A 27,624-nucleotide genomic window follows, 5' to 3' on the forward strand; every position below is an offset into this window, starting at 1 on the left:
TTGACCAAAACAGTGATGGCCAGGTCCTTAAGGGACACACTCTTACTGATCTCTTGAAATAACCATCAGCAGATTACAGTTAATCCCCAATAACACAAAGTGCATAGAAAACAACAGCTAAATGGGAAATATCCAGATCTCTCAAATTGTACTTTACTACTTTGCCATTCCTAGTGCTGCTTAGGACACATGACAGTTGCCAAGTGACACGAGGACGTGGGGGGGTGACATTTCCCAGCACTGCCATGTGTTTGCTTGCCAGCAGAGGGTATTGCTCAGCATCACAGAGCAGTGAAGCCCTGGTCTCTGCTGTGCTGCTACCTGCATTTGATCACAGATACCGATGGCACCGACAACACAGTGAATAATGTATGTGTTTTGTATGCTATGCTAATAGGGAAGCGATTAAATTTTAAAGACATAGTTTTGATCTAATTCCCACTTGCTTACCCAAAGGACACACTGTTGCTCTGTGGAGGAAAAAATAACTAGTGAGAACAAATAGAAAGACATGCTTACTGTCGATTCTATTTATACCAACTCACTTCCACTTGCTAAGCTGCTGTGCATGTGACGATGGGAAGAATTTCAGACAAAGATTATCAGATTTCTTGGACATTGGTTCATACTTCATACAGAGAACTGGCTCCACGTGCTGCCTGCAATAGCAGAGCTGGTGCTGGTTCTGCTGGTGAGCCCTCAGCTCAGATCATGCAGTGGCTGCTGTGATAGTTACTTATCCCCCAGGGATGCCAAGTTTTCATGCAGTCTAGATTTGATGACTATCAGTGAATCCCATTCAGAAGTTTAACAACCAGAACAACAAATTATTCATAATTTGTTTACAAAGCTTTTGCAATCTTTGATGTGAAACGAAGGAATCGGAAAACCTTTGCAACTTACTGACATCTCTGACAGACGCAGGGCAGCATTCTTTAAACACACGTCCTTAAAATCACTCACAGGACCAGTTCTGGTGATACCTGAGCTGACTGAACTACCTGGTGCTGACTGCTGGTGCAGGCTGACAGGGGTTTGGATTTAGAAATCAACCTGCAACGTCTTGCAACCTTGCAGCTCAGTGCATAGCAGCAGTAATTCATGTTGAGCATGAGATTCCTTTGGGGAAACACAGTTGGAATATCCTCAGCTCCTGTAGAAGTGAAAGGTGCCTGTAATCCTATAAAACTCGGATTTCTAACGTAGATCTGGATTCTCTAAGACTACAAACCCTGATTATTCCAGAATACAAATTACTCTGCAAAATTATTTCAACAGCATGCTACTTTCTCTCAAGATAGGTGGGAGGGAATTCTATAGCTTAGGGAGAATGTCCAGCTAATTAAATATCTCGATGGCTATAAAAATACACCCTCCTATAACTTGAGAGCAATCAGTAAAAATTTAACGGTAAGGGCTATGAAGCATCATTTTCATTAAAATACCAGGATATGAAAGACAAAGTTCTGAAGTGTGTTAGCAGTAGTATCTCTTACAGTAGGTTTTATTTTATTTATCATTGGTGTAACCCTCATGCTGTGTCATAAGCTGACAGTGCCATTCCTGAGAAAACTAAAAGAAGTTTTTATCAAAGTCTGAGTTAGACTAAAATTTACATAATTTGGTTTTAGGAAATATTGGGCATTGTTACAAATAAATCCCCTTAACCTTATTTTTAGAAGGTTAATGGCTCTGAGGTGTAGGAATTCAGAAACACTTGCAAGAATTAATAATAGTACATAACTGCACTTTCTCTATTAGGCCAAGAGCTTTAATGTGGCTGGGAAAACAATGCTTCAATAAAATACAATTCAGAAGGTCTGATACATCTGGCTCTGTAAGTCCTCATAACAGAGAGCACAAAGAGGATCAAACATACCAGGGCTCAGGCTTTATCCCTTCCTCATCCATAGATGATTCAAAGAGATCCTCTTCATTAAGAGCTTTGGCACATTGCCTACAATTTCTTTTTGGGCTGCTGTGAGCTTAATGATGCAGAACAATGGTCTTCCCTCTTGTTGAACACATACCTTATTGTACCTTTAATCACATAATAAAAAGCAAATTAAGACACCTAGTCATTAAAGGCTATTGTAGCTGTGCATATCAATGCTTTGCACTACAAATACAAAGGGGATGTGGCAGCCTGAAATCTGATGCTGAACAGTGTCACCAGTGATAAGCATGCTTGGGGCAGCAACGTGGTACATGTACCATAGATGTATCCTGAGGTTCACTTCCCAGTTGCACACAGCATATGAAATGAAGTAATCACATGCTATTAGAGTTTGGGCTTCGATTTATATGGAAATTTTCTGCAGAATATTTTTGCTGGTGAAAATAGAGGCACAAAAGGAAAGAGTTTTCTGAAGGGTAAAATCATAAAGTTGGGAAGATGTTGCAGACCAGTTTTCCAGTTTTCTTTTCTCAAAGTCTTTAGTTCCTGTACAAACAACAGCAGAAACATGGGCACTTCCTTTTGTAGGGAAATACTTTGGGGAACAAGAGGTAATCTCCACTGAAGGAAACTTAGAGAAGAGTAAACCACCTGAAGTTTTTGGATTTGTAAAACAAAAATAAAGATTAGGACCTCCATTTTTTAACTACCTATCACACCCTAAGCACACATGTACACACATTCTGAAAGGTAAGCATTTCCTAAGTAGACATCTAAAAATTCCAAGGGTAAGAACACAGGATTTTAAATCAAATGACTCTCACTGCACAGGCAATGTTCAGAGCTGTTCCCTGGATTCAAGATGATGGAGTTCATCTGCTTCTCAGGGTAGGAATATCGTAACAACCCACCAAAACCTACACTTCAAGATGAGAAATTGTGGTTTATGCCAGAATGGGTACCAGCTCCTTACTCCAGGCTTTTCCTCCAGAACAAGGACAGAAACACAGGCAGGAAACAAGCTCACAGTGCCGCTGTCCTGGCTTCAGATGATCTGAGGGCAGATGACTTGTACCTCTCCGACTGTTGAGCTGGCACCTCTCACATAAAATGACCTCGTAGTGTTTTCAGAACATGAAAGCTCTGTCCACATGGTCTTTGCCAGGCACATTTCTGAGGCAAGTGTAACAACTGCATTGGTAGAAACAATAGTGGGCAAACTGGATTTGTCCTTTAAACTAAGATAATTAAACTAAGATATTATGTGGCTAAAGTAATATAAACACCAAGGTTAGCATACAAATTGCTGTGCTAATGAGAAGCTGGTAGTGATGAGGAAGTAGCTGACACTATATTTCATTTTCAACTTCCAGCATCAGCTATTGCAAGGAGACTGATACACAAGCCAGCTGCACTGAGCTGATCTGTGTTACGCCTCCCTTTGTCATTAGAATTCTATTCACATATTTAGAATTACAGAAAATAAAGCAATCAGTGTTAACAAAGGCTGATTCAAGGACACAGACTGACTAGACTTAAACATTTCTGAGCAATGATGTTATCCCAAATCAGGGCCAAATCGGAGCCTTGTGCCAAAACAAAAATCCACCTCAAAAAGAAATTTCTAATCAAAGCTGTAAGGTTTGGGGAAAAAAAATAACTATGCATATACGTGTATATGCTTTTCACACCTTCAAATTTAATTGGGCAGCCAGACAATTAGTTAGTTAGTCTGCATTTCAGTCACTTTCAGTGTTAAGACTGAACTGGCTATGCCAATTATAGTAAACTGGTCTACTTGACATACAGTGTATGGCTTCAAACACACTGTATGTACACTTTCTGTGCTGCAGCTGAAATTAGGAATACTGTTGAAGTTATATTCTGTCACTTCACTACCATTAAACTTGACCTCAATAACAGTTGTGGACCTATTGCACGTACTTCAAAGTAGGCATGTTTGCTTAAACAAGACGTTCATTCCAAGGGCTTTGCTCTAGACAGAGTTTTCTACTGCTGAATTAGTTCAGCTGTAGAAAAACTCTGCTTGACATACTGGAGACTCATAATCTTCAGAAAACTGCCCTTTAATGACTGTGGCGTCTGTCTGTGGCTCAGAAGTCCCCTTTCTTAATTAGACATTTACCAGAAACTGGCAATTGAAATTTTCCTCTTCACTTGACAATGAATAATGTAATGCCTCTGTTAGAAATTCTCTGAAGATAGTCTTCATTGCATGTTAGAGGGATATTTTGGTGATTAAAGGAACATAAACAAGTTGTGATATGATATAAACAAAATGCCTTATGGTTACTTGCAGTATAAATGGATCACTTGACCTACTGTGTACCTGAAATGTCTTACTGCTTCATAGTCTTCCTAAAATCTGCAGTGCCTTTTTTCTTTATATTTAGCAGATATATTGATTAACCATAGCATAGCTCTATTTTTTTAATTATTATTTTAAATGATAAATGATTGAAAAGATGGGGTTTGTAGTGCTTTGCACTTATACATCTGTTTAATGCTATGAAGCAGGTGGCAAGAAATCACAAGGGAGAAGGCACTAGGGACAATCACTCAGTGCTTTACTGTCACATGTCAGATATGGGCTGGGAAAAAGGAAACATATGGACTAATGAAAAAGAGCAGATTTAATAAATGTGTTTTGTTGTGTTCATTAATAATGAAACAAAAGGTCACGCTTCATTTTCAGTAGGACAGTACAACTCTACACTTATACATCAATTGGACTGTTTCTTTCAGAGGCTAAGTAGGTAAATGTAAGCAGATCCTGCTAGTCCTGAACCAGTTAGGAATTTGACAGGAGGGTGGAAGAGTAAATAATAAAAACACATACACTTCACTGTATACATCCATACACAGCACTTCAGTATTCACTAAAAAGTGACTGTTGAAGCAAGCCTTCCTACTATTCAATGTATCTTCAAGTAAAAAGCTAGAGACTGTCATCTAATAGAAAAACTGAAGCATCACAGTATAGCTTTTATTGCTTGATTCAACCCAGTGGCAACTTGGGGTGTGATCTTGTGGTAGGTGATGGGGCACACCCTGCACTGGCACAGGAAAAAGGCACTGATTTCATTTCTAAGCGCTGAAATTTCTTCTGGCTTTATCCGAGACAATACCTGAGATGGATTCAGCAGAATTTGCAAACACTGCCTTCAGATTCCCGAGGAACACTTGAAAAATAAAATGTTTCATAGAAAAACTAATTGTACAATCAGACTATTTTGCTTTTGTGTTTTCATGGACTGTATGCATTTACATAGCGAATTAGGTCCAACGGCACCATTTTTGAGAAACTGGACATTTATACATTAAAAAATCACAGTTGATAAGAAAGACTTTTTTAATTTAGAAGGCTTGCTCATAGAGTACAACATGGGCTCTTGTACAAAACCTTATTGTATCTTATAGCTGCTATCAATTTTAGCCAAGTAAAGGAAAATTAAGGTTGTTTTTTTTAACGCAAGTAGCAAATTGGAAATTGTAGGACATGTTCAAGCAGCATGGGCTGAAAGGGCAGAAATGAGGTGATGATGGGATTTCTACCTACACTACAGCTTCTAAGGTTTGTGTTCTGTAGGTGACAGCACGGCTCTGCTCCTGGCACAAGACCACAAGGTGCAGACACCTGCTATCAGGTAGCTACCGAAAGAGCAGGCTCCCAGCTGAACCAGTTGGATCTGGCACTGCTGCTGGATTCCCAGATAGCAAAACTGGGCATTTTTTCCATCTCTCCCTGACAGCAACTTCAGTAACCTTCTTCAAGATAGACATCTTCAGAGCTAACCTGAACTGCTCTTTCCCTGTCTTACATTAAGGGGACATTTGTGGAAGAAGGGAGGGGGGTGGGAGGATGGACTCAAAAACTGCAAATGGCAAGCAACAGCGCAGAAATGGGAACGGGCACGTTGTGAAGTAACATCACTGCTGGAGCATCGTTCTTCAAAATATTTGCCCATGTTTTCCATACATGGGCAAATCTAGAAAATGAGAAACAGTGGGTAATTGCAGTTACTGGGTTATCCTCATTAGCAATTTATAATTATTTATGGCTGTTGTTTGTACCTCACTCATAAATATAATTGATTGGTTCTCTTGGGTCATGCAACTGAGATGGCAGAGTCATTAAAAAGGGAAGACCTGTAAACTTGTCTAGTTTTATACTGACTGAGGTTATTAAGCCATGAACAGATACGTAAAACATTGTCATTTTAATACTGACAAAATATGTACAAGTATTTCTGCCCTTACTTAAAATCATTTAACGTGATAAATGCATGTTTAAGAAAAAAAGACTTCAAGTGTGCTCTGTATACTCTGTATGTAGAGAAAGTGTAAGAATTTCAGAAGACCCAACATTGATCTAAAACTGTTTTCTTTGAAGCAAATGATAAAATAGGAGCAGAGCCTGAGAACCCAGCCAGAAGCAGGTACATTTCTGTATGCAGTGTGCAGTGCTGGTGCTGTATTATCAATACATAAATGAGCTAATTACTAACAGAATAAAAATTCCTTTATTTCAGTGGTCTTTTTACCAAGATTTTCTGTTTGGAAGTAAATGGTTTCAAGAACAAGTGTATTCTGTACTCTTAAGAAAAGAATTTTTCTTTGGTCTGAACTATTTTGTCATGGATGGCTCACAAGGCAGAAGGAAATGCACACACATGGAAACAGTCCATTACTAAACAATATTATTCTTTTTTCTAAAAAATAAAAGAGAAGAGAGAGAGAGACTGTCCATATGAGGGAAATAAAAGAGGGATTAGATGGAGAAGAATTAAGTGCAAGAAGAATTAACCCATGTTTTGAACCTTCCTTTTCCAATTCCTGAGGAAAAGGAGGTTTAGAAAACAGGCTTTTTGCTGCTCTAGTTTCTATAAAATCTTTCAAGTTCTGCTGCTTTTTCGTAATATGCAGACTTCTTAAGAACTTGCTAAAGAAGTGAATCAGACCATAAAGAGTGTTTTAAATGGAGCACAGACGACTGTAGTCTGACAAAACTAATGTTTTTATAGTGCACTTCCCAAGGATTTGCATGCATTTCTACAAAGAAAAGCTGCTTACTCATTCTTAAGCAAAAAAAGTTTTCTTCTGTGACATTCATGAAGCAGAGAAGAGCCAACAAGCTGTACAGAGCATACAAATGCTTACCATCCATGACATTAAATCCATATAAATCAGTTTAACTTGATAGAAGGAAAAATAATTTTCTTGTACAGAAATCTTTCTAGTTTCTGTGGTATATATCAAGACCCAAAAGACATCATGCATTATTTAAGCAAAAATAAGTACAAAATATTTAAAGGACACAAAGTAAACTCTTATGCTCAGGGATTTTTATGATGGCATTTCTACACCAGTAGACAAAGGAAGAGCCACTGATATCATCTATCCGAACTTCAGTTAAGGCCTTTGACACAGTCTCCTGTAACACCTTTCTCCCCAGACTGGGAAGATATGGGTTTGATGGGTGGACTGTTGAAGTAACTGAAAGAAACTGATTGTGAGCTCATACCCAGAGAGCAGTGGTCAGTGGCTCAGAGCCGGGATGGAGATCGGTGACAAGCGGTGTCCCACACGTGTCGGTACTGGGACCAGTGCTCTCCAACATCTTCACCAATGACACAAGACAGAAGGAATGAGTGCACCTTCAGCAAGTTTGCAGACGATGCCACGCTGTGTGGTCGACATGGCCAAGAGTCAGGATGCCATTCAGAGAGACCTAGACAGGCTCCAGCAGTGAGCCCAGCTGAGTGTCATGAGGCTCAATAAATCCAAGGACAAGATCTTGTGCCTGTACTGTAGCCTTGATTCACAGAATTTGTATCTGTATCTCCTGCAGTTGTTAACCTCCTATCTGGCTGCACCACACATTTCATCAAGGGCCATTCTTTACATTCTAGTCTAACTACAGCTTTCTCATATTGTTTAATTCCAAAGCAAAGAAGGCACCAAAGCTAAGCATTTTAACATTTGAGCAGTTAATGTATCCATCTTTTTTTGCCATGAAAGATCCCATGGTCTCTGTCACGTGGTCTGTAATGTTCTTAAGAAATTATGCATATTTGTGTTTTTTGGCAGTCTTCTGAAGCATTCATATGCATGGATTTTTTCTTTCTGAGTTATTCTAGATACAACTATTTATAAAGAGCAATTTTGCTGAGTACAATTGAGCAGCATTAGGAATAAATTTTATGTTTGTACGGTCACTTCTTTAACAAAGTCGAACTGCACAAATGTATTCATTGGCTTTTAAGCACTGGGAGTTTCTCAATTGTGACAAATTTTCCAGATAGCAGGAAAACACCTTAATCAATCTGATCTATTGGCTTACGTTTCAAAAGAACTCAAAAGTAGCCTCAAGTACTAATTCCACATGGACAAAAGCACACTGGCTCTGTACACATAAGCAGACTTAAGGATCACTAGTTTTTATTACCCAAATGTAGTACTCCCTTCCTCATATCTTTACAACGAAAGAAGTGTTATTATTGTGCTGGAATAGGAAATAAAAGTAATTTAAAAAAAACACATAAATATAAACTAATCAGTGCTCAGTATTTAGTGTACGATGTGGCACTTTGCACCATTTTTCTGAGGGCCTAATCTGGAGCAGTATAATTTCCCAACTGCAAATTGCTTTAAAGCATATTTCTCCATCATTGCTTCCTCTTCCATCATTCTTCATTTGGAATCTGAATAGCTAAGAGTAATTGCTCTGTGCAACCCATTAACCCTTATTTTGTTAGTGCAGTTCTCAGTAAATCAAATATAATAATATACACCATGTTGCCTACAACTAAATGCAGACGGAAACAAAAACCTGCAGAGCTAAAGGGATTCTACCCATTGTGAATTAAGGAGTCAGTCCATCATGAGAGATCCACAGACTGACCAGAAACGTGTGAACGGCTTCTGGCCAGAGAATGTTGCCTAGTATGATGAGGATACATTTCTGTGCCATACATCACAGAAATACTTGGAAATAACTCAATTATGCAATAACAACTTCTGATACAAAAAAACTACTGCCTTATTCCTACCTTTTGTCAGTCTGATTTTGAAGTTTGATCATTTACATAGCAATCACATACAAAAGCACAAAGGGGATACCAGACCACAGATTTGCAGCAATGAAACGTCCTAAGGAATCTCAGCAGACCTCTACTACAATGCTTGCAATCCAGGTTGCTTTCAATACTAGGGAATAAATTGGAAAGCTATCTCCTGTGTATGATTTTACCAGACTTTAACACAAAGACATGGAAGGTAGCTCACATAAAAAGTTTTTTGCTCAACAGTTATTTTAGCACATTCTGGAGAAAACTATCCTTGCTGCAATTTTGGATTCTTTTATTTTGGTGGCTCGCTATACTTAGTTGTACCAAAAGAATTAGGATGCACACAGTGAAATTTAATTTATGGCAAATAATAAAACTGGAACTATAATCAGCATTTCCTTTTTCCAGTGAAAACATTACACTGAGCTTAATTTTACAGCTGTACAAATTGTTTTAAAGTAATCTGCTTGATTGGGCAAGTTAATGATATCTAATTTGACCGGGCCAAACTTTACACGTTATGCATTACTGTGAGCAATTGTGGTCAATACAACTGTTTGTGGAATGCAAATGCAAGGCTAACATCTTCCATTCTCAGCTGGCTCTACAAAAAACTGGTGTCTTTGTCCAAGATAAAGCAAAGATGACAGTGTAATAAGTATTATGTGGTCGAGGTAATTCAGAGGGAATTCAGCCTTTTCAATCGATTCTGCACTCAAGTTAACCCTCTTTATTATTGTCCAGCTTTTTGCTGCAAGCAATACTTGAAGTATGGGCTCAATTCAGTTACTGCACTGAGTGATGGTACCCTGTAAGCTGCCCCACTTACTTTGGAGGGACTAAACATGGCAGATTGCAGTATGAACTAATGCTATCTGCTTACACAGAGAGCAGAATCTGGACATTCATTTTAGTGTTTTCAATCATATTCAAGAAACTAATGTGACATTGTCACCACACTAGCACATTTTCAGCACATTTATGGAAATAATTAAATGACAAAGAAGTACCCACTACTAAAACCTGGCTCTGTATTTATACCCACTGGTCTTACTCCTTGGAAAAAATATGATCTACTCTTGGACTTGAGAAACCCAGCTCTTCCATGCAGAAGGCAGGAGTTTCCACTGTGAAGCCCCCACCTCTGATAGATACAGCAGTGCAGTTTATCAAGTGAATAGTTTCTGTCTGGAAAGAGAACAATGTAAGACATTATTCATGAGGTGAGGATTGCTATCATAGGGCTCCTCGCTCTCACTGCTAGGAGAGCTTTCAAATTCTGAATTGCGTTTTGTGTCTGCACGTGAGCCAACACTTGACTCAGCCCAAAGAACGTAACAACAACTATGTGACAGTAGCACGGTGCTGTGGGATTGCAATGTTCTTATTCAGCTTTTGCTAAAATTGCTCTGGGCAGCTTCTCTTTAATCGTTTCTTTAAGTCTGTGTTAAAATGACAACAGTTGGCAGGTTAAAAGATGGTAAAATCCTACTATTTCTGTAGCATAGCTCTTTGTAAATGAGCCCTGAGACCTTCCACATTTTCAGATGTCTCAGCAAACCACACGCCCAAAGAAATCTCCATTTTAGTGCATGACCGTCATGTCTCATCTGAAAAAGTATTTATCATACACAGGTATACACTGATACCTAATTCTGTAATAGCAATTTTTGGCCCACTAGTTCAGTAACAAGATTAAATGATTAAAAAACAAACAAACAAACAAAGAAAAGCAGAAAAATTACAGGAGAATCAATAACTTATTTTGCTTGAATGAGGGCTGAGAGATTTCTAATCTTCAAGAAATAAATGAGATACTGGTTTGTACTTTAGTTCAGTGATCCCAGTAAAATCTGCTAATTAAATTTAAATGCAGGGCACAGGATTTGTAAAGTCATTCCAGTGACAGGTGAAAAAGAGAGATGCATAACATCGCATAAATCATTCCTAGTACTTGCTATGTGAGCATTTAGATGGAAACCGAGTCTCTTCCATTAACAGCCAGCAACAACAAAGCTACCCTCCACTTTTTGGCTGTTCTTCACATTGTTTTGCTTTCTCTTCTCCCACAGGTCAATGGGAAGGATTTATCTAAAGCAACTCATGAGCAGGCAGTGGAAGCATTCAAAACAGCCAAGGAGCCCATCGTGGTGCAGGTGCTGAGGAGAACTCCACGCACCAAGATCTTCACTGCTCCCGAGTCTCAGCTGGTGGATGTGGGCACTCAGACAGACATCACTTTTGAACACATCATGGCTCTAAGCAAGATGGGCTCACCTACCCCACCCGTCTCAGTGCTGGACCCATACCTCCTACCCGAAGAGTAAGTAACCGTGCAGCACTTGAGAATCCTTGCACTCCTTAACATGGCATGCCAGAAGTAGTTCATAAACATACCTTTATTTGCTGGTGGTTGTGTGCTCCCAGATATAGCCAAGATTCATATAGCATTGATTCATAATTCAAAACACTTTCACTTTCTCTACACATTACAAGCTATTACTCACATGAGTAATGCCACTGAGTCACAACACAGCCTCATAAAGCTCATTTTTTTGGCGTTTGATGGATAAAGTTATTGCTTCTTGTAATTCCTCTCATTGCCTCTTTGGGTTGCCTATGTTTTAACTTTATTTTTTATGGCTGCCATAAATTGTATAATGCTAAGAGTCGCTACATTCTGTTCCAGTGTATTAATTACTTTATTATAACCCTGCAGCGATGTTACTCAAATAAATTATTTTCTAGGACTAAAATTACTTACCAGTGCTGTCATGGATGTTTTAGAATCAAATTTTAATTATTGTTAATGGTAGCTTGATGTTTTGTACGTCCAAATAAAAATGACAATTATCTCCTGGTGCACACACACCACGCCCTCACATGCTGTTCAAGAGGAAAAGAGCTCCCCAAGGACTCCATGCAAATTGCCTGTCTTGCCACATACCACCCCAATGGAAAAAGTAATTGAAATGTGCTGAATGCCTCAGTTGTTGTGTTGTCTCAGACTGTGATCTGATCAGTCCACAGCAATACCAGGTTCTGAGACAACTCTGTCTGGGGTGAGAAGCTGTGCCAACATGCTCATGTGCTGCCTGTGCAGTATGGCTCTGAACAGGAGCTCCACTGAGAGCCTGAGAGGTGAACACAGCTCACAGACACAGCCAGCACGCCTCTCCAGACAGCACTGTCAGCTCTCCTAGCAAGTAGAGTTTGACTGCAGACAGGCACCAATCTTGTATAGCTCCAAAGTGACTTGTATGGCATGCTAACATCTATGTGTTCAGCCAGGAACTGCTCTTCTGTGTGCAGTCTATTCCTTGGGGCTCTCAGTGCTGATTGCGTGAAAGATGGTTCAGTCAAATGTTACTGCACTGCTACTTATTGTCATCCATTGAAAATTCAAGCACAGCTGCATGTTTTAGCATAAATGCTCAACAAAGCTGGACTTGAGCTTGTATGCAGTGAACAGGAAATAGGGGTTAGAGCAGAGGTCACATTTTCTTAGGGCACCTCTCAAATATTTTTGCAAGAGGAGCTTTCAATACCTCAGTCAACTACCTGCCACTTTCCAGCTGCAAAACCAAACCAAAGATTAATTCATGAAAATTCCATTGAAATACCCACATAATGGCAGCCCAGTCCTGCAGGTAGCCTCATCTCCCCTCCATCATTAGGCACAGGTTCCAACTGCTGGCCTTACTTTGAGCTCTGGATGTTGGTAGCCTGCCTCACTGCTATCCTGTATGTAAGGGGAGTCAGACTGCTATTACACTGTGCTGTTACCCAGTGTGTACAAGCAAAGAGGAATGCAAGTTTCTGAGGATGTTCTTTATGCTTTCTTATTACTTCCTGTTATTTTTCCAAATTCTATTCAAATGAATGTAGTCTGTGTTTAGTGAATTATGTAACTTAACCAGTTAGCAGATGCTTTTAATTAAATACTATCACACCTACACAGAAACATGTATCTAGTTAAGAGAATTGAAAGTAGAAATAAAATTGCAGCATATAAAAGAGTGATCACAAAAGAATCACACTGCTTAAACTTGCCATGCAGACAACAAAGCTGTTGGAGAGCTCAAGATGTAAAAAGCACAGTGCCAGTAGTGAATGGCAGCATGAATAGAGTGGTGCATATTTAAATGGCATTTAAATCACTATGCACAGCCTGTTGTATTCAAGTCAATCAACAAAATGCTGTTGATTTAAATCAAAATAGTTGGGTGGCGTATTATTTTTAAAATACTTAATATGATTTTCTGTCTTCAGGGCAAAGAAAAACTACCATAGAAGTAGATTTTATGTACATCTCTGCAAATAACCCAAGCTCATGAATAAATAATCTAGTATTTCTTCTTATTTTGCCACCATTCTCTCTGTATTTTTCTCCTGGTCAGCCTTATACTTGAGGAAAAGTCACTAATCAAATGTTAAGACTCATTGACAAATCTCTCATTCATCATCAGGTGTCAAATGTTTGATTCATGTTGCAATACATGCAACATGCTGTCTAATACATTTATTGGTATAAATGCTATAATGCACACAATTAACTGCGTGCACCTTCATGGTTTGGTTGTTAGTCTGTTCTGTTTCATGATGACTTGCTATAAGCTTGGAATGCATTGCTGTGCTAACTATAGAATTGAGTGCTACTGTAACAAATATATTTTTTTCTCCAGTCATCCATCAGTACATGAATACTACGACCCAAATGACTACATGGGAGGAATCCATCAAGAGATGGACCGAGACGAGTTAGAGTTGGAGGTACTCCATGTTTAGTAACCAGTTCATTTACTGAAAGCCTAACATGTGGATGTCCTGGTCTTTATATCCTGTATGAAGTGAAAAGACCATTTCAAAGCAGTTAGTTTTAATAACATTGCATCTCGGTTACTTTGCAGGTTGCAAACCTTACTGATACCTTTAGCAATGTATTTAACAATGTGCCATGGAGTGATGAGCTAGATCTTCAGCTAATTAACATAAATAATGAATTCCTTAGTTCCATCAGGTAAATTCTCTATGACTGTGCTGATTTAGATTCTCTAGAAATCTCAAAGGTTTTTCAGGTTTGCTCAGTGGCAGGACCTATTCCACACAGTCATCATAAAAAAACACTTGTTTCCCTTATATGTTCCCCAGCTGAGAAACAGACATTCTCAATTGCATTACTTAGAAATATTTTATCTTTACAAGAAAAGATTAGAACAGCTCTGACACTATACTAAGCTACTCCTTCCTTTTTCATTACTGAAATTATGTGAGGATACATACAAAATCAGAGGTCAGTCATGAAGATATGCAAGTTCATTTGCCTGGCACATCTTTAAAATTCACTCGTGGTTTTCATATTTGCAAGTGCCATCAGAAGATTTTTTTCAGTTTTCTCATTCTGAGTTTTTATAACCCTTTCCCAGCCACTCAGAGTGCAGCGTACGGACTGGAGGCCCTACTTCTGCATCTACTTAAACAGTCCTGGCCCACTGAAATGCTTTTCACAATTTATAATAAATGGCAGCAAAGTACCTCAGTACTTCTAAATACTTCCAGTGATATTTGATCCAGAAAATACGTTCATGATTAACAGTAAGTGACTAGATGACTCCTAGCTTGCTCGCACATCTCACTTCTTAGATCTTGGTCCTGCTACAGAAGCTGTCAAAGCATGTGATGGCAATCTATCTATAGTCCTGTTTAAATCAGTGACAGATTTATCAACAGCTTCAACAGAAGCAAAGTTCAGTCATTCTATGAGCATGAAGTTGTTCCCCTCTATAAAAGTGTTTGCAGAATCAAGGCCTCAATCTCCATAAAAAGTTTGCAAGCTGTCTTCAAATTTTGCAGATCTGGTAGTAATTCATCTCTGTATACAAACCCAAATAGAAGTCAGGATAAAATCAGTGTCAGCAAAACAAACCCTGTTTAGCAGACTTCAAGGCCTTTCTTTTAAAGAAATGCCTTTTTTTTTCTTAAATAAAAAGGAACACAAATCCAGTCTTAAGGGAAAACATAGAACAAATTAATATTTTCTGCTAGTGCCTTTTCAAAATCCATCTTTTAGGAAATCTAATATTGTAGATAAATCATATTGCTTCTATTAGAAGGTCAACCACTTGAGCTGAAAACAGTTTAAACACATGCTCTTTAGTAGCCAGACATTAATATGGCTTAAACCACAACATTAATAATTTTGACATTGATATAGTACTTGATGATAAAAGGTGATCAGCTCAGTAGCACAGGGGGACGAATGTTAGAAAAGTCTCTGTAGCCTAATAGTATTTCTTACAAACCACTAAAGATTCCTGTTCAAACTGCAGTGACTATGATCAATGGTAAGGTCAAAGTGCTAACAGGGACTCAACTGGCTAGTTGCTTTTTTGTTTGCCTCTTGATAGATATGTTTTAAAGCACCACAAAGGCACTGTTTCATTGACTGCAGCAAGAATGCCTGAAGTAAGAAAGCCATCAAGTCAGCCCTATGGGTTTCTGTGCCCATAAAACGTGCTTTGAATTTAAATCAGCAGCTCCTCATCCAAACTTTTATGGTCTACAACTGAGTGGTTAGTGATTTGTACCAAGTAAACAAAACACAAAACAGTGAAATACTGAGTTCACAACAAGCTTTTAATGTAAATAACTCTCAGGAAGGAATTTATGCTGGCAGTATTGCCAAGACACCAAAATTGTGTTCTCAGTTTTCTCTCTCAATATGTATCTAAAAACTGAGGATTTGGAGGTAACTGCCATATATTTCCTACTACTAAAATGAGCAAATATTATTTCCTTTCTCTTTAAGTTTGCATGCCACCAGGAAAGGAGGACTAAATCTTGAATTCTATTCTATTTCTGGATTCAATTGCAAATTAAAGTACATTCATTTTTCACAGAGGCGCATCCAGAAGTCACTTTGGGTTCATCAAGGAAGAATAATGCCACTGCAGGCTTCCCCAGCAGCATTATGCATTAATATGTTTATTCAAACAACCATGCAGCCTAAGCAAGGGCTTTCTCAGTGAGCTAGTTTCTCACATTACAAAGGAGAACATCCTAAATATAAAAGGACACTTGTTCTCTCACATCTGACTTTGTCCTTTACCCCCTCCTATATCCAACTCTGTGTTCTTTCTGAGCAGAGAACGGAGCTCATCAGAGCTGACAGCACAGCTTGGAGATGAAAGGCAACACGAAACATTTGCTAGCATCTAGAAAATCTCCTTTCTCGTGCTCTCACTCCATCTTGAACATACATGAACTTTTCATTAAAAAAGCTGAAGTTGCTCTTTGCCACTGACCTCATACCTATTCCAAACAGCTGCGACCACTCTCCCCCCCTGCAGTCACAGCCCTGATGCCAGGAGGACAGCAGTGTGCTCTCACACCTTAGCAGTGACTGGGCTGAACAGTGGGCCCTGCTCAGCAGGTATCTCAGAAGTCAGCTCAGGAAAAAAAAAAGAAGTACAGAGAGAGACAGCACAGCGCCCTTACTGTGCAAACTTCAGGCAGTACTTTCTGAACGTTTGCACTATTTTCTTTTTTTATCCATTACTGCCCACTCCTTCCAATTTTCTACTGTTCATTTCTGTCTTGTTTGAGAAAGGACTTGGATCTTTATAAATACACAAGCATGCCATAATTTTAAATCACCAGTACAATAATCCAATAATCTGTTGCATATGAAGGCTCTCTTGAGTTTACAGAGGTTAATTTACTATTACTACTTATTCCTAATCTATTATTATGGGCAGTTGCAGGTACAATGTCATAGTGCACATCTATTTCCTCCTGCCTTCTCCAAATGCCATGTGGATTTAAGCAGCAAGCACTTTGAGCCCTCCTTGGCCCTGCATTTCACATGGAGCCTGTAATCTGTCAAACAAATCTCCTGTGCAAGCTTGTTTTTCTCAAACATCTCTCAAAATCTCACTTTAACCTGGCATAAAGAAGCAAAAGATTGAAAGCATTTGTGTAAAACTTGCATCATATGTGAGATTTTCACAATTATCATTTTAACACATCCCTTGATACTGACACATTTTGTCCATAGCAGCATAGTCTGCTAACTGGTTTGTGCAGATCTAGACCAGGTGCTGGGACACTTCAGTGTCCTCCTTCCTCATTGTAGGTGGCTGATACATTTCATACAGCGTTCATTACAACAGCATCTGAGCCCTGGCTGAGCACTAAATATGCTTTCATCTCCTGCCTGTGCAGCATGCCTGTGCAAACTGAATGAGCAGGTGCCTAGCAGGGCTTTGGAAGCAGGCCAGGCACTGCCGTGCATGCAGTGGCTGCTTCTGCAGCAGGAGCACACAGCACTGCAGGCTCACACACTTGGGCCCTGGGCAGGGCAGCAGAGAGGGGAGTAAAACACAGCAAGTCCAACGTCATTGTCCAGACTTAAACCTTCAAAGTGCTTTGGGTCCACATTAATTCCTAGAGCTTAATTAATTCCTAGTACAATTACTCAAACTACCACAATATCTGGACCTGCAGGTGCCAATTTTCTGTTCTGTTTTTCCTTTTCATGTATCTGTACGTTACACAGATCCCACCCCGAACAAGGGAAATAACCTTTGCTCGGAAGATGCTGGAGTTGATTCTTCAACTCCAACTGGAATTGCATACCTTCATCTCCCAAAAATTTCAAACCTTTATGATTATATTAAAACTTTATTGATGCAAAGACCCATAGACAGCAGCTGTTCCTACCACTAAGTACACAAAATTATTTTATCTGGGTAGCATCAAACCAAGTTATTCCATTCCTGCCAAGGACTACAGGGATTGTACCCAAGGGTAAGAATGTCAACAAATTACTCATAAAAACTGAGGTTCTAAACACCTGCTCTAAGAGTATTCTATTTGCTTTAGCTTTTGGGTGCTTTATTTCTGAGTTTGTTTTTAAAGCATATGTGTCCTCTTTTTAAAATATATACTATTTAATATACTAGATCATTTATTACCTTCCAGTGTATTAAAAATGTCAGAGAAAGTTTACTTTAAATATAGACATGTAGTTATTTTTTTAATTATCACAGTACTCCCCATACTCGTGTACTGTTGAAAAAACACCTATTGTTATTAAAACATGCTGAAGGGAAGAGGGAAGAACTAAGCTACTGCCTTGCTGCCTGCACTCCAAGAAGTGCTGGCAAGTGTTCATGCTTACATAGGATCTGTTTCAAATATGACCAAAACTGCCATATATATATATATTTTTTTTTTAACACTATATATGATTTCAGTACCAGCATAACAAACAGCAGTGAGCTATAGCACTAATTTCTCACAGTTATTTCACAGTATGAAAACTTCCCTCAAAACATGAAGTCTTTTTGCTAAAGCAGGCAGGAAATACGCCTGAATTATGTCCAATTCAACACATTCTCACCTCATCTCTAGATCACAGCTTGATTGCATCCAGAATAAATGAGTTAGCTGCAGTGGTACTTCCAAGGATTAATCACATCAACTAAGACTAGAATCAAGTCTACTTTGTCTCACTTCTACTGAAAACTTTTTACCTCCTCTCTAGAAACCCTCCAAAGCTTTAGAAATCTTAAATTAAAAAAAAAAAAAAATTATTAAAGCATTGTGTTCATCCAGTGTGTAACAAAAGAGAGTGAAAAAGAGAAAAAGAGCAGCAGCTCACCATGGATGCTATTGATCGAAACCATTTGAATACCATCTGAAATGTCACTGACATTTACAGCAATGCTTCTTGAAAAAAAAGAAATTACACATGTTGACAAGTAAATAACATGAGATTGCTGATCTTGGCAGCTGTCATCTTGACATGCCAATAAATTATTCATATCAGCTTGTTTTATTATCTTGCCCTTACAAATGGCACAGTGCAGGTCAAAACAGAAGAGACGCTCAGAAATAATGAATCCTGTTAGCAGGACTTTTCACAGGAACACAAGGTCCTAGCTGGATGCATCCTGAACAAAGCAAGGAGAGCCCCCAGCTCACACAGGGGCTGTTCCCCCTTCTTAGCACAGGTCCCTTTGCCCTTTCTGCCTGGCCCCATTCCACCCCTTCACTGCAACAGGGCTGAAGTCCCATAGCCAGGTTTAAGCTGCAGAGAAGCAAGGCCCTTTTCAAAGCCTTGCTCACCACAGAGAGTAGAGTGAAAAAAAACACAACTTGTTACTCCTTCTCTAGCTAGTGCAAACCAGCCTTCCTCCCTGTGGAAGAGACGATGCAGCAGTCACAACAAGACAGTTAAGTGTGTTAGGCTCCCTAGGATCCTTGTGTTCTTGGGATGTCCTTCAGAAGGGAGGAGAACAGAGATGTTTACACAGACTACACGGCAGCCAGGAGCATCCCACAGCTTGGTGAACATCTTGCAACACTTTTATACAAACCAGGAGCAAACCTAGGAGAAAAGAGCCCACAGGAAGTCCTTGTGGCAAAAAGTCCTGGGGAAAACCATGTATTTTAAGATGGCTTAAATGTCTCCAAGACCAACCTGATCACCGCCCTGGAATGGTAAAAACACAACCTACTCACATGACACCTTTGCAAGATATTGAAGTATTTCTCTTACTAGCACCAAATGCTTTGTTAACCATATATTGATCTTCAATCACACATATGAGAAACTTGTTACATCATTTCATAAAAATTATACAAGTTAAGGTAATAGAATATTATCTTTTTTCCTCTGAAGAGACAGGAAAAAATCCCTGCTTATAAGAAAATATGTAGATCAGCTGTGGCAAATATTGAAATCATACTTCATAAGCATTTTAGTATTTGAAGTCTTACCTCTACATGAAATATAGGTAATTTTTTTCTCTAAGATCAATAAAAGGTCTGTTTTCAAAATGACAGTGTATTGATTGAGGGGCCAAAAATGCCTGAAGTATTGATTGTATGCACATAATCACGTTTTGCTCAGTAAGTTAAGTTAGTCTGCACGGTAAAATGAGAAGACATCCACTATATCTCTTAAGCAAAATATTTCCTTTGTATTTGAAAAACAGCTTCCATCTATCACAAGTATCTCACTGTCTTTTCTCTCTTTCTTGTCTTTTTTTAACCTCAGGAAGTAGATTTGCACAGAGTGAACAGCCAGGACAAGCTTGGTCTTACAGTGTGCTACAGAACGGATGACGAGGATGACACTGGTATTTATGTGAGCGAGGTAAGATTGGGCTGATTCCCCTAAGATGAAATTTGTCTTTTAAACTGCAGTGCTGGATATTTAAGGCAACTCCTGGCTTCTATTCGTACCATGTTCAAATGACAGCTAGAAAGTAATAATTGGAAGAAATCTAATTATTTTTCCTTTTCTTCAAACTGAGTGAAATCCTGTTCCATTGAAGTCCAACTCCTACCGACTTCAGTGAGAAATCTTTAGAAATACAGTGGAAAAAAACAAACACACAGCCTTCAGAAGGCTCTTTATTCACTTGGAAAGCAGTGTTAAATTGACAGTTTCTCCAGCATTGAACAGTATTAACTACCCCAGAACAAATGCTTGCCTTTGTTATTTGTATGCATGTTCCTTGTTCTGAAGTCTAGAGAAGAGAGCTGTGATGTTACCCTATTTCAGTCTGTACAAACACCAAATGTGTGTTGTACTTGAGACTTACACTCATTAAAAATACCAGAGTTTTCACCTGAAACATTTCACAGTAAACATTGCTTCTTTTCCATTGCATCACAGGAATACATGGATTTTGCAACGTCTGATTATCTCTTATAATTTATAAGACCTCTCTTTGGGTGGCTAATGGCTTTTGTTATATTGACATTTAGTGCTCATTTTTCCCTAATATATTCTCAACATTCAATTTCAGATGACGTTTTCAGAGGATTTGTAATACATTCTGTCTTTCATTTTTGTTCTCAATTATTCCAGAAATAGTATAAATGAAGAAAAAAAAATCTACATGTTTATTTGCAAAGATATGGGGCTCATTTGTCTCTCTTTACTTCCTTTCATAAAATAAGTAGCATTTTATAGAATCTTTTTATCACACGGATCAATTCCAAACTTCACAACAGGAGTTTGGGGAGGAAAAATCAACTAAATCTAAACTGTTCCTTTGGAATGCATCACTTAGGTTATAATCCTTCCTGCTCTGTAGGCAAAATCTTTAGGTTCTAATTAGAGTACTGTGCTGTAAAGCAAGACGTTAAATTATGAGGTAACTAAATATCATGCAAACATGACAAACCTACAGTTCCTGAAGACATCTGTCAGGAAGTAGTGTTTTGGTTTTGACTTTGGCATATTAATCTGCATTTCATTATGTCTTCCATAAGCAAGGAAAAGTCCTGTAATCACTGACAAGATGGAATCAACTATGTAGCAGCAATGACAGGCACAGTGGCTTACCACCAGTCTTATTACTAATGCTGGGGTTACGCTGGGAAGTAAGAGGCTGAGGCCTAAAATCTCCAGAGTGCTTACAGTTCTCTTATTTTGTAGATCGATCCCAACAGCATTGCTGCCAAAGATGGTCGACTCCGAGAAGGGGATCGCATTATTCAAGTATGTGTAAACTGTTGAAAGCCTGGTAACACACTAAAACCTACTGCTGCAACCATTTTAATTCCACATCTTCATTTCAGCGTCATTTTTACAAAGCACTCCTTTAAAATGGTATCTGTAGAATGGTTTGGATTGGAACGAACCTTAAAGATCATCTAGTTCCAGTCCCCCTGCCATAGACAGAAACAGTTTGCACTAGACCAGGTTGCTCATAAAGTTCCTTTCACCATTCTTATAGTCCCTTTTAACTTTCTGAAGACAACTGAATTTCCTCTGCTACGTATCAGTCAAATTTTGATATTCCTGGCCAGATAAAGCTGTATACTAGCCTGGTCTGCAGGCTGAGGATTTTGCCAGAGGATTTTATCTGTTTCCATATTCTGATACACCTTGAACTTTTCCTTCTACCACAAAAAATAAATCCATTCTGACCGTATTTGCAGAATCTCAGTGGACAGCCTCATTAACAGGGTGTCTAACACTGCAGGCTGAACACCCACTTCTGCATGCCAGAAGGAGCAGCAGTGCAATCTTACACCACAGTGATTTTGATGGAAGTGGTCTATCTCCTACATGGAGACTAAAGCATGTAGACATCCACACCCCATGTAGTCTCTGGGGATGGTGTTCGTAGCTTCACCTGTCCCATACGAGGGCATTCCTTTCCACCCACATGAGCTGACTTTGCTCACTGTCTAGTTTCTGTTCTCATAACAAGCTCTGTGCATCACATGCACAGCTTTGGAACAGCTTCATGCATCCATTGCCTGACAGTTACCTAAACATGGCTGTCGATTCAAGCTCTCTGGCTTGTACTGCACTGGGATCTATCCAGCCACGCAGCCCTCTAGAGCTGGCCACAGCAGTATTTAAATATCTGTGTGAAAGGATGTCATTCTGTTGCTCTTTCCTTTAAAGATCAATGGCATAGAGGTACAGAACCGAGAAGAAGCCGTAGCACTTCTCACCAGTGAAGAGAGCAAGAATATCTCCTTACTTGTTGCAAGACCAGAAATTCAGGTATTGTAGTAATAAATAAATAAAGTCTTAATTAAAAGACTTGCTGTTTTGTAGAAAGTATTTACCATTGAAGAATTTTAACCGAAATAAATCTACCAAATCTATCTAAAACCGTATTAAATTGTTTAACTGGACATACATGTGGTATAAAATAATAGAATGCAGTAGTCATTATACTTATAGATATGCATTATATTACAGTTCAATGTATAAGAATTTCAGTGATTTATGTATGCTGCAGTGTATGTTACAACTGTCAGTGCAAGATACTTTGGATGATTTCAAGCTGTGGCTTTGAAGACCACACTGAATTCTAAATCCTACAGCTATTGATAAATCATTCATTAAAATATCTATTATTTAACATTTTAATAATTATTATCTTTATAATATCATCTCTTAATGTAGTTAAATACTGTCAAGAAGCATCCTCAACATAATAAAAGGTTGTACCAGATCTCTTCGTGGAGTGGGGATTAGCACAACAAAGATGCTGAACAAACAGCACTGTTGTTTCATCTGTCTCTTGCTCCATGTGCTGGGAAAGCAACCCTTGCCAATGCACCCAGAAACACGGGGTCATACTCATGACTGTCTTGTTAGCCTACATGTTTCTGAGCTCTCTCCCCTGGGGCTGACAGGTTGGGAGTAAAAAGACTCACATATCCAGTACCAGCATTTTTGCTCCTGGCTCTTTGTGCTGCCTCACAAGTGGTGTATTTAAGCCTTGCACCCTGGAGTATTTTATACATCCTAATCAAATGACACGCAAACCAGAACAGCCCTGCTGCTCAGAAGCATTTCCATGGGTGAAAACGCTGTGTTGGTTTCATGCAAAGTGCTGTTGACATTAAAGCCATGCTGTTGAAGTTTGAGGTGGGAGAAGGTAGAAGAGTGAATGCCCACACTCAGTAGATGTGTGCATCCTCACAGGACATAGCAGCACTGTCACAGGAAGGAGTCTCTTAAAATTTCCCAATCACCTTCCACAAAGAAGGAACCTAATTTACAAGTTTTCATTCTTTTGACAACATTTGGTTTGGTTTTTTTTTCCCTTCTTTTTCACATAGCTGGATGAAGGATGGATGGACGATGACAGAAATGATTTTCTGGATGACTTGCACATGGACATGTTGGAGGAGCAGCACCACCAGGCAATGCAATTTACTGCCAGCATGCTTCAGCAGGTACTGCTGTTCTGTTGTGCAATGGTGTCAAAGCTTCACATCGCACTCAATATTCCGATATTGAGCATGACTGAATACGTTTAGTGTCTCGAATGACAATCAAAGCAAAAAGACTGCAAAATCAAGATATCATATGTCTATCCACAAACAACTTCTTGGGGACTGAATTATTTTTAAATGTTACCTTTTTCATTTTTTCCATTATGACCACATGATCTTCTCAGAACTGCAGCGTTCTGGCTGTGGATCAGTGGCAAAAGTAGAAGCTAAGTACAGTATAAGTAAAGGAGGCAGAGAGCTACTGCTCCCTCTATAAAATACCCTATTTGACATACACATACATATCAAAAACTGCCTGTCTCCCAAAGCCATAAAATACAAATGAAGAACTGAGGCAAATGACTGTACTGAGGTCTGTATATCTGACAAGAAAGGCAAAGAAAACGTTTCTGCATAGCAAGTTTATGCAGAGAGACAGATTTGGACTTGGATTCCCTGTAATCCTGCTACAATCAATGTAACCATACAAGTTCATGAATAGTTTCTCATTTTTTGTCTGGAGTTTTTAAAAACTCTACAGCCATTGTGGGAGCCACATTTTTGGAAGAGAGATATTCTCATTTTGGCACCGCAGTAGGACTGGATAATTTTGTGCAGCTAAATGCCAGAAGAAACGTGTTGAAATCTTGCATTCTAGTGTTGTTCCTAACTGTAATCAGACCAAGTTCTTCTGAAAAGGTCATCCAAATCAAGGTGTGTTTTCAGTCACCATTTCCATGCTTTCTAAAAATCAAAGTGCACCAAGCATAACAGGTAGCAATTAAGAAAACTATTACATAATAGACACCCTGAGATATTTTGTCCTTGCAATAATTTCTCTTTGTCTTTTGATTTTTACTGTTAGAAGAAGCACGAGGAAGACGGTGGTACCACTGACACAGCCACTATTTTATCTAACCAGCACGAGAAGGACAGTGGCGTAGGGCGCACAGATGACAGCACTCGGAATGATGAGAGCTCTGAGCAAGAAAACAATGCAGATGATCACACCACTTCCTCTAACACTTTAGGGAGCCAGAAGAAGCTGACATACAGTCATGACACCCTTGGAAGTGGCGATATGCAGTTCAGCAACGAGTCGTTTATCTCAGCAGACTGCACAGATGTCGACTTCCTTGGCATCCCTGTAGATGAATGTGAGCGATTCCGGGAACTGCTGGAACTCAAATGTCAGGTGAAGTCTGCCAACCCATACAGCCTTTATTACCATACCAGCACTCTGGATATGAGCAAAAGCGACCAAGAAAGTGTTGACAAAGAGCTGGAGATGCTGAATGAGGAGCTGCGCAATATTGAGCTAGAGTGCCTGAACATTGTGAGAGCTCATAAAATGCAGCAGCTGAAGGATCAGTACCGGGAGCCCTGGATGCTGCATAACAGTGGGTTCCGCAACTACAACACAAGCATCGATGTTCGCAGGCATGAGCTCTCAGACATTACAGAGCTCCCGGAGAAGTCTGACAAGGATAGCTCGAGTGCATACAACACAGGTGAGAGCTGCCGAAGCACGCCGCTCACACTCGAGATTTCTCCTGACAATTCCTTGCGCAGAACTGCAGAAGGCATCAACTGTCAAGGTAATGAGGGAGCAGTGGCATATAGTGTCTCCCAAAAGAATTTATTTGCTGGCTCAGAAAGTCATGAATCCAGCACTGGTAAATGCCATTCAACTGCAAAAGATCCTGACACTAGCAAACAGATGGAATGCAAGGAGAGAAAAGCCAGTGATGGAAGCAAAAGCCCCACTCATGGCCAAAAACCTTCTGGCTCCTGTGTCTCCCCATACCACCACTCTCCATATAAGCATGCTCATATTCCTGCTCATGCACAGCACTATCAGAGCTACATGCAGCTGATCCAACAGAAATCAGCAGTGGAATACGCACAGAGCCAAATGAGTCTGGTGAGTATGTGCAAAGACTTCAGTGCAAGCCAGAGTGAGCCGAGGATGGAGTGGAAAGTGAAGGTCCGAAGCGATGGAACCCGCTACATCACCAAGAGACCAGTCAGGGACAGGTTGCTGAGAGAACGAGCCATCAAGATCAAGGAAGAGCGCAGTGGGATGACTACTGATGATGATGCCATAAGTGAAATGAAGATGGGCCGGTACTGGAGTAAGGAGGAGCGCAAGCAGCATTTAGTGAAAGCAAAGGAGCAGAGGAGGAGACGTGAGTTTATGATGCAGAGCAGGCTGGATTGTTTAAAGGAACAACAAGGTGCAGAAGAAAAGAAAGAGATGAATATCATTGAACTGAGCCACAAAAAAATGATGAAGAAAAGAAATAAAAAAATATTTGACAACTGGATGACAATCCAGGAACTGCTTACCCATGGAACAAAGTCACCAGACGGAACACGAGTGTACAATTCCTTCCTGTCAGTGACTACTGTATAATCATCATTGCTAAATTATGTACATAAAACACTACCATTGGGGTAGAAATCAATGCCTCGTTCAATGTGGCAAGATTTTTGTATATAAGATACAGTCACCGAGTTTATAGTTCAAATACTGAACTCTACGACTGTGGGTGCCAGAATCTCCATTATAAAGTGGAGAGAAAGTTTGCCCACCCCAGCTCCTCCAGAGGCAATATTAGCAGTGCTTTTTGGGATACTGATTGTACTTTTTTACTTGTTACCTTTTACATAAAGTGTTTAAATATCAGAAATGTAGTAACCATACTTACACAGGTAATTTGCTTAAACTATATTCATATAAAAAGGTACCCATGCTCTTCTTTGTCTAAAAAGATGCAAAACCCACAAGAGCGACTGCACATAGGTATTTTTTGTGAAATCATATTTTCTGATACTATTCTGCTGTTGGTCACTTCTACACTGAGTGCTGTTTATCTATATTTAGCTCAAGGTTTAAACTCAGAATTATTGAATTCCTAATAGAGCCATTCTCTTGTAATATTTAACATTTATCGAACAGCAGTTTTTATAGTTACCATCAACACTTAAGCATTTTTCTTTCTAAGGTTTCTAAAGAAAGTATATAGGTTTCATCTGAAAAGCCTGAAGCAAAGAGAAGTATACTGCAGCTTTAAAGATTTTAAAGCATGTTTGCAAACGTTGCAACCTCTTGAAAAAAATGTGCATGTACAGCTGATTTGTTTATATAAGACAGTTTGTGGAATTTGAAAAGCCCATGGTAGTTACCGTTTGCTTTATAGATTTGAACGTATTGAATTATAAAAGCTGTTTCATTAAATCATCACTAGCTGCAAATGTTAACAAGTAAAATGAAGTAAAATAAATTATTGTTTTATATTTCAAATGATTTAAAATGTTTTGACTCCTTTACGGTTGCGCCATGCTGGGCGTTCTTCCCTAGAGCACAGCTGCCTTGTCTGGGCTGCTGGAGTCAAGCCTAACAGGAAGGACTGGATCCTGACCTGGTGGAGATTCAGCAGGTTAAGAGGCTTTCTTAAGGGGGAGGGAAGAGGCAAGAGAGAAGTAGCAGGAAGATGAAGAGTGAAATCGAACAGGGCAGATGTTCTCCTCGCAAGGCATTTAGGATGACCTGTAAGCATGAAAAAACAGGACTTCCACTCTTCTGTTTTGTTTCATATTATCTTAATGGTATATGAAACTGACCTACAAACTTCAGCAAAAGTTTGCATTAAAAATAGACAAATTTATAAATTAAAAGAGATGGAGGAAAGGACAAAAAATGAGTTTCAAAGAGATATTTCACTCCTTTTCTTGTTTTCTGTTTCTAAATAAGAATTCAGATATAAACTTGATTTTTTTTTCTGGATAAATAGCAAACTGGACTCATTATTAATAGCTCCTAGATTCTTCACCCTCTCTCCCTTCTCGCTTTCTTCCACTAAAAAA

The 27,624-nt window shown here is 39.2% G+C and overlaps 1 protein-coding gene across 1 annotated transcript in view; it reads left to right on the top strand.

Annotated features, from left to right (window-relative positions):
• The window catches only part of PDZRN3 (PDZ domain containing ring finger 3), a 120,268-nt gene extending 93,207 nt beyond the window's left edge, over positions 1–27,061 (top strand). Inside the window, exons 4-10 of the mRNA XM_042823835.1 lie at positions 11,061–11,311; positions 13,674–13,761; positions 20,054–20,152; positions 21,446–21,508; positions 22,427–22,528; positions 23,599–23,715; positions 24,620–27,061. Coding sequence (XP_042679769.1) covers positions 11,061–11,311; positions 13,674–13,761; positions 20,054–20,152; positions 21,446–21,508; positions 22,427–22,528; positions 23,599–23,715; positions 24,620–26,170 — 2,271 coding nt within the window. The 3' untranslated portion in view covers positions 26,171–27,061. The remainder of the gene's footprint in view (positions 1–11,060; positions 11,312–13,673; positions 13,762–20,053; positions 20,153–21,445; positions 21,509–22,426; positions 22,529–23,598; positions 23,716–24,619) is intronic.
• Positions 27,062–27,624: the final 563 nt, after the last annotated feature.

The sequence above is a fragment of the Centrocercus urophasianus genome, unplaced genomic scaffold, assembly GCF_019232065.1.
Source record: "Centrocercus urophasianus isolate 14NV4802_14NV808 unplaced genomic scaffold, USGS_Curo_1.0 seq_22, whole genome shotgun sequence".
In the NCBI taxonomy this organism is placed as follows: Eukaryota; Metazoa; Chordata; class Aves; order Galliformes; family Phasianidae; genus Centrocercus; species Centrocercus urophasianus.